Consider the following 7,633-nt stretch of genomic DNA (forward strand, 5'->3'; position numbering starts at 1 on the left):
GGGGGGTGGGGGGGAGGGGGGGGGTTGCAGGAAGGGCCAAAAACTGAGCACAACTGTGTAGATAAATACAAGCTCCTCTGCGAGCTAATTAAGAAGCCCAGGGGTCGGTCTTCAAGAGAGGGGATGACATGTTTTATCTTGTCAACATTTTGTTTATGGGTTCAGATGTGCCAGTCATCATCATCAGCAACCAAAAATGGTGTGGAGGCATTGATGTGTGCTGAATATTGTCTGAACTGTTTCAGGGTTGCCTGCTGCTGCTGCTGGCAAACCGAGGAGTCCAGTTAACAATCAGGACCCGGGCTGCAGGGGAACAAGGAGGTGTGGAAAGAATGTGGAAATAAAACAACAACAAAAGCACCTGACTGGACGAGCATACTGATCACGGCTAACCTGCACAACCTCACAGGGATCACTTTGGTTTGCTGCGCAGAAGTGAAGCATGTCCATACCTTCAAGCAGCTTTATTCCAGTTGTAGTCAAACTTATATATCCACTCATCGTGAGTGTCATTTTAATTTTGGGCTTTTATGATTTATTAAAACGCTTCTATTTCCATGGTGGAGTGATTATACAATGCAATGTACAACTTCAAGTATTTTTTAAAATCAAGAATGAGGTGTTTGAATTGTTTTTTGTGGATTTTTAATTTTCTAATATACACTCACTCAAATTGTTTAAAAAGTGGTGCTAAAAAAATTCCTCAATATCTTTTAACCCAATAAGCTTAAGGCCTAATAACTTCTCACTGGTGACTGCAGCTTGCAGGCTCTCTTTGCCAAAATCAAAAGGACTTCTTTGAAGCACTCGTTGGATTGCCTTGATGATCCTCTGTCACCTTCAATTGGTTCAGATGTTCAGGAACAACCAAAGACCACCACGACTCAAGCCTTCCATGAAGTGGAAACTGCTGCAGTTACTGTCCACTAAAACTATATCTGAATTAGCATTAGCATACTTGAATTAGCTGAAACTATAGTTGAATTAGCATTAGCAGGCTACAATAAGCTAAAACTATATCTGAATTAGCATTAGCATACTTGAATTAGCTGAAACTCTAGTTGAATGGCATTAGCATAGTTAAACAAGCTGAAACTATAGCTGAATTAGCATTAGCATAGTTGAATAAGCTGAAACTAAGTAATTTATTTACATCCTTCGGTAATTCTTCCGGTTTTTTTATATGTATAAAAATAATTTACATCCGTTGGTAATTCTCCCGGTTTTCCGTTTTTTCCGGAAGAACTACCAAAGGATGTAAATAAATTACTTAAATAATCTGTGGGAGGAAACCCGAGTACCCAGAGTAAACCCACGTGAGCACAGGGAGAACACCACCACCCAGAAAGGCCCCAGGCTGGGAAGTGATCCTGCAACCTTCTTGCTGGGAGGCAAAACCGGTATAAAAAACCGGAAGAATTACCGAAAGATGTAAATAAATTATATACTTTTGATCTACTGTATTGACACAGCAGACCTAAAATAACACAAAAACATAAAATTTGAGTGAAAAATTCTTAGTTTTTTTTACTGAAAAAACCACAAACATACTTAATGAAACGGTTTTACAACTTAGAATGCAGATATAATCAGTAATATTCATAAACACATGAACAATTTGAACCAACAACAAAGCTATATACACTTCCTCCATTAAAATCCTGACAATTTCTTAGGCGTTTTTTAGACAAAACAATCAGAAGTTCTAATAAATGCCATAAATCCTTTGTGCCATGAATATAAACAGTTTCTGTCCAAAACAAGGCAGAGGGGCACATCACATTCTTAGTTTTGGTCCTGTTCATGCAGGATCATTCAGGTAAATGTTATAAAATATATCCTGATGCATGCTCAAAATATGCTTCCAAAATATGGACCTAAATCTGTCACTTGTTATCATTTTGGCTGGAAGGGAGACAGACAAAACGTGTTCTGTTTCCAGTAATCCTTCTCTAAAAAAAAAAGATAACCTAGTTCATCAACAAAGTCCTCACGGTCTGTCCCAAACTCTTATTATTATTATTATTATTATTATTATTATTATTATTATTATTTTTATCTCCATATCTGCCTCTGAGCTTCTGACTGCAGCTCTACCATCTCTGGGTCTGAACCTCCGAGTTCAAACCCAGACCCTTCAACGAAGATGAAGAACAGAAAACTCCAGTAGGACTGTCAGGATTGGGGACAACAGTAAAGAACCCTGAGTGCAGACTCATAGTAAGGAAAAATAAACTAATTTATTAAATAAAGAAAAAAAACAAAACTAAAGCTGACGTGGCAGCAACAAAAACAAAACAAAAACCAAAAAGCACGGCAGGGTGAGACATCAAGGAACCAAGGCACGGAAAACAGCAACAACAGGCAAATGACAAAGAATAAACTGACGGCTAGTGAGAGAAAAGACCGGGTATTTAAATGCTGAGGGTAACGAGGGAAGTGGAAACAGGTGAGTGGAGATGATGACAGACAGGTGGAGATGGGTGTGGCAAGGAGGACAATAGAGAGACGGAGGAGGAGTGAATACTGAGCATGAACAGGAGAAACCAAACTGAAACACTAACTAAAACCCACAACAAAACAATAAAGAAAACAAAACAGAAACACAAAAAATCCAAATCCTCACACTGAAAACATCATAGTCCACAAGGATTCCTGCCTGACCTGATCTGTTAGTCTGTCCATCACCAGAGCAAACAAGAAGAGGCTCAGGGCCTATCACGGATGCAGTCCCACCTCCACATTGAATCTATCTGTCACTCCTACAGTGCACTTCACCACTATCCTCTCGCTGTCCTCTTTCTTCCTGTCTAACCTCTTCTTCTGGATAACTTCCTGCACTTCTCTATTCCACCACCAGGTCTCCTTATCATCTTTTCTCTGTTCAGATGACNAAAACTTAGCCGGGAGGGTGGTGGGGGGGAAAAACAAAAGCACAGGATGGAGGGCACAAACAAAACAAAATCATAAAACAAAAAACCGACCAGGCAAATGGCCTGGGGGACAAAACAAGACAAAAAATGCCAGAGAGCAACCGTGCCAAAAGTCATCATCATAGATGCGTCCATGACATAATACATGATATTAGTCCATTTGGCAAGAGTGATAACCTGAGGAGAGACGGACAAAAAGACATCAAATAATATCCTACATTAACATTAAAAGTCACAGCTAACAGTATAGGATTGAGTCAGACGAGTCCATCTTGCTGATGGATTTGTAGACACACAGGTTGATTTCCCACCTGGAAGACGGTTATCCAGGCGTAGCCGGTGTTATCGAAACTGATGGACCCCATGTACGGGTTGGGGCCCACTGGACAACACACGTTATATAATAGGAAGGATATAATATATATATATAGGAAGTGCTTGGGAGCAAAAAATGGCTGTTTTGGTGTTCTTTAATGAACAAATCACTCACCAGGATTTGTGATTGATTAATTATTTATCCACTACCTTCAAGCTTCATGATAGTAATTTCAAAAATTATTACAGGAGTCATTTCCATAGTGACCAAAGTTATAAAGTATATGTAATTGTGTATATCAGAGATATTCAATTAAAATTTAAAGAGGGCCAGTCCGACAATATTTCATGATGCCAAGGTCCAGATATACACGGTATATTGTATTCTCTAAAATATATATACAATCTTTACATGTCATTTTAAAAAATACAAATATACTGTGGGTTGAAATTCAAGCGCTTACATGCTTATGATTAAAGTAATTTATTTACATCCTTCGGTAATTCTTCCGTTTTTTTAATATATATAAAAATAATTTACATCCTTCGGTAATTCTTCCGGTTTTCTTCCAGTGACACTGTGAGGTGGAGCGTCGCCTCGGCTGACCCCCACTGAGACAAGACGGTTATCCAGGCGTAGCCGGTGTTATAGAAACTGATGGACCCCATGTACGGGTTGGGGCCCACTGGACGACACATGTTATACAACAGGTTCCAGTTGACGCAGTCGCTGTAGTTCATCCAGGCCGGCGTCTGCGGTGACACGTTTCGATAAAAACCCGGCGGCTCAAGAAGGCAGACCTGTCCATTGTCTCGGAAGGGTGGAACGTGGGAACAGTGTTGGGTCCCGTAGCTGTAAACTGAACAGATGGACGGGTCTGTCTCAGCAAGGTCAAACTTGAAGAAAGGGCTGAGAGACAGGTTGTAGTTCCTGAAGGAGTCAGAGACAACCAGAGATGATAAACTCTAGACTTTTACAAGCTTGTCACACAATGTTTAATGAAACTGAGTCCGAATTACGAACATCTGAACAAAAAAAAGCACATTTATCTTTAATTGTAAAACACTTTATTTGCATCACTAGCAACACCTTACAAACCCATGCTATATTAAGCATTTATTTGATGAACAGATAAGTTTTCTTAAACATCGACAAGCAAGAAGAAAGAAAAAGCTCTGAGTTTTGTGCCAAAAAACAAGTTAAAAGAAACTATTGGGTGAAATATTACACCGCAGATGTTATTCAACCCCAGCTGCAAGTGAGTCATGTGTAAAAATGACATGATTATGTTTTTGCATGTGTCTTTTGTGTGTGTGTCTGTCTGTTCCAAAAACATCTCATGAACCACTGAACGGACTTCACTGAAATGATCAGGAAGTAATTATTGGATGTATATCTGCAACTGCTTAACTTTTGGAGCCAATCCAATTAAATATCGCAGCCTCATCAACATGAGCTAATACAACAAAAACCACCACGACTATGATATTGAGCTAATTTTTTTTATTTTATTGCGTGACTTTTCGCATAACGTTATCTTTGATGTTTTGATCAAACTTTGTCATTTCTCATACTGACTTGTTTATTACCGTCATTAAACACCGGCTGCTGTTGGCAAAGTGAACAAAACCTACCTTTTAGTTTATTTGTTTAGAAATTGTCAATTTTCTAAATGTTCTTTCCATCTTTGAATGAGACATCTTGACACTATTTTTTTTTGTTAATTTTTTTTGTGAATTCAAATGGACTGTGACAGATTTGAGACAGCAATAAAAGCAGAAACCATCCAAGGGGGTGGAACTGTAATCGCACTTTCCAGATATATATATATATTTTTTTTATTTAGAAATACTAAACTTCTGCTGTCCCAACTTTTAGGGTGGGAAGTACAGTTTTTATGCTTTTTAAATTTTGAAATTTGAATCAAAGAAAATAAACTTTAAAATTGTTTCATTTCATTTCAGCTTTTGGAAACATGTCAACAGATGTGGCAGGTGTTCCGATAGTTTTAGTTTGAAAATGCAGAGAAACAAGAACCAGAAACTGAACGAGGAGAGCAGACCTAGGGGGGACAACTTACGAGGGGACCTCCTCTCCGAGGGCGCAGCGGTTGTGAAGGTCGCCGCCCCACAACTGGACCCCCAGGAGGCCAAAGACGAAAAGGACCAAGATGTTCATGACCACGGGAAAGATTTTTTAAGATGGTGCTGATCAATTTGCGCAGATCTACGGGGTTGAACACAAAAACACTTCGATCAATTCAAAGAGAATGATAGTTTTAACCTTAAAGATAAAGATTAGATAAACAGATGAATAAAAATGCGTTTTGAACCGCTGTGATTTTATCCCTGTTTCCCTCTTCAGTAAACACCTATACTTATATTTAGGTGCAAAAATCCTTGTTTATATAACCATGCACATACTTATAAACATAAAGAGACCATTGCAACATTATCTTTTTTTATTCTTCTCTGATTTTACTATTTATAACTGTGTTTAAGTAAAGTAAACCTTTTTCTTTTATTCTGTAATCTGTTGACAACACTTCTTCCAAATTTCAAACAAAGTAAAGTCATTTAGAGCATTATTTATTAGCAGAACATGACAAAATGGTGAGAGTCAAAGAAAAGCGGCAGTGTTTTCAGACCTCACATAATGCAAAGAAAACAAGGTTAGACTCATTTTTGGACACAACAGAGTTTTAATCCAGGAGGAGAGCAGAACTCAGGATTTGCAGCAATAATCCTGATTTAATCCCAGTTTTCAGGCACCTCTCTGTGCTCTCCAGCAGTCTTTCCTGCTGCTGTTGGGTGACGTTTTGCCACTCCTGGTGCAGAGATCCAGTCAGCTCAGCTGTGATCACATCCCAGGGGGTTCTCGATGGGGTTCAGGTCTGGAGACGGGGTGGACGGGGTCTTGATGTGATGCTCCTTCATCCACCCTGAACCTCCTGAAAGCCTGACTGTACACCTCTGCCAGGAAAGCCAAACTGAACCCTTCTTCACCTCACTGAAAACTTCTCTTTTTATCTCTTTCAGCACGGGTAATAGTTCTTTTTACTCCAATTACTTTTGAACTCCTCTTTCCATCCGGCTGGTCCACAGCAGTTGTATAAAAGGCTATTATTTTGAAGGACAGATGTAAGTTTCTTCTCGGCCGCTAGGGGCAGTGACGTTTTTTCTTTCCCTTGTGTGGTGTGTTTGTGCTAGACCTGTTAGCAGTGTTAGCAAACGGCAGGGCTAATACTTCGTTCAGCGATTATATAGTTCTTCTACACGAGTGACCGAGTCAGTTCTGCATAAATCAGACCTGTATCAATTGGGCGTGCTTTATTGTGATGCTCCGAGTGTTCAGTGAATGATAAAAAACTGTTACAACACTGAGTTCCCACAATAAAGTGCACGGCGAGTGAAGCCGGCTAAAGGAGATAAACCATCTATCTTATTATTCCTGTGTCCTGACCGACGCCACATCTTGTTTCCTGCATATCACCACGAATTGGCACCCAAGAATTCTCTACGCAACAGCAGTGGATTTTATACTTTTACTTAAATAAGGTTTCATTCAGGCAATCATCTAATCAGTACCTCATTAAGTAGAATGAGGGGTGCTGTGGGATGCCATACATTTAGAGAGGCTGATTTCAGAAAAGACAGCAGTGGTCGCTTAAGTTGTTCCTAAGATGCATACTAATATATGTGTGTGTGTGTGTGTATATAAATACACATTACAGTATATACCCAGAAATAAAAGTACATACATACATACACTTATATACTGCACATACCTACAGGTGACAACCATGTTAGAAACTGAATGGATCAACAGGAACAGAGCATCGTCTGTCTAACTTTTTTAACTCCAACACATTTATACTTTTTATTTATATATTTTTTACTGTTATAATTAAAATACACTGATTTACATGTGATGATGAAGAATAATACATAAAACATCCAAAAGACTTCCGATGATGTGCATTTCAATGATTACTAAAACAAACATATTCCTAAGATGTACTCTCATGTTTGCTTACACCTGTGCAAAAGTCTTGATCTGCAGCTCTGATTTCTTCAAACTTTCCTTCCAAGGAGCCAGACTTTCTTCTTTATTCTTTATTTTATCCTATTTGTTTGTCTTTAAGATTGGATCACAAAAAGAATCAAAACTTTAGGTTAAGGAATTAACCCCGGTTCTCTGAAACATGAGTGAGGTATCTCACTATGGGACACGCCCCTGCGCCTGTCCCCCAGAAGCTCTATTACATTATGCCAGTCCTGACTGGCCGACAGAAGTGACGTCAGCTCCAGGAGGAGGGCTTCCTCCCAGCATAAATGCCTGACGTCACGCAAGTGATCTTCAGTCTTTTAAGCACACCTCTTCT

At 39.2% G+C, this 7,633-nt stretch overlaps 1 protein-coding gene across 1 annotated transcript; it reads right to left on the reverse strand.

The window, feature by feature from the left end:
- Positions 1-3,491: 3,491 nt before the first annotated feature.
- LOC119617492 (voltage-dependent T-type calcium channel subunit alpha-1I-like) lies at positions 3,492-5,458 on the reverse strand. Its single transcript, XM_037978490.1, has 2 exons — positions 5,330-5,458; positions 3,492-4,179 (listed from the first exon to the last, which is right to left on the reverse strand). The coding sequence occupies exons 1-2, from the start codon at positions 5,425-5,427 to the stop codon at positions 3,786-3,788; spliced, it is 492 nt and encodes a 163-aa protein (XP_037834418.1). The 5' UTR covers positions 5,428-5,458; the 3' UTR covers positions 3,492-3,785.
- Positions 5,459-7,633: the final 2,175 nt, after the last annotated feature.

This window comes from Kryptolebias marmoratus, linkage group LG11 (genome assembly GCF_001649575.2).
Source record: "Kryptolebias marmoratus isolate JLee-2015 linkage group LG11, ASM164957v2, whole genome shotgun sequence".
NCBI classification, from domain to species: domain Eukaryota; kingdom Metazoa; phylum Chordata; class Actinopteri; order Cyprinodontiformes; family Rivulidae; genus Kryptolebias; species Kryptolebias marmoratus.

Bases quoted from the DNA above. Each gene is read 5' to 3' on its own strand.
- LOC119617492 (XM_037978490.1), bottom strand. From the start codon at position 5,427: ATGAACATCTTGGTCCTTTTCGTCTTTGGCCTCCTGGGGGTCCAGTTG. The intron at 4,180-5,329 runs GTAAGTTGTCCC...TGACTCCTTCAG, and splicing joins CTCGGAGAGGAGGTCCCCTC to GAACTACAACCTGTCTCTCA.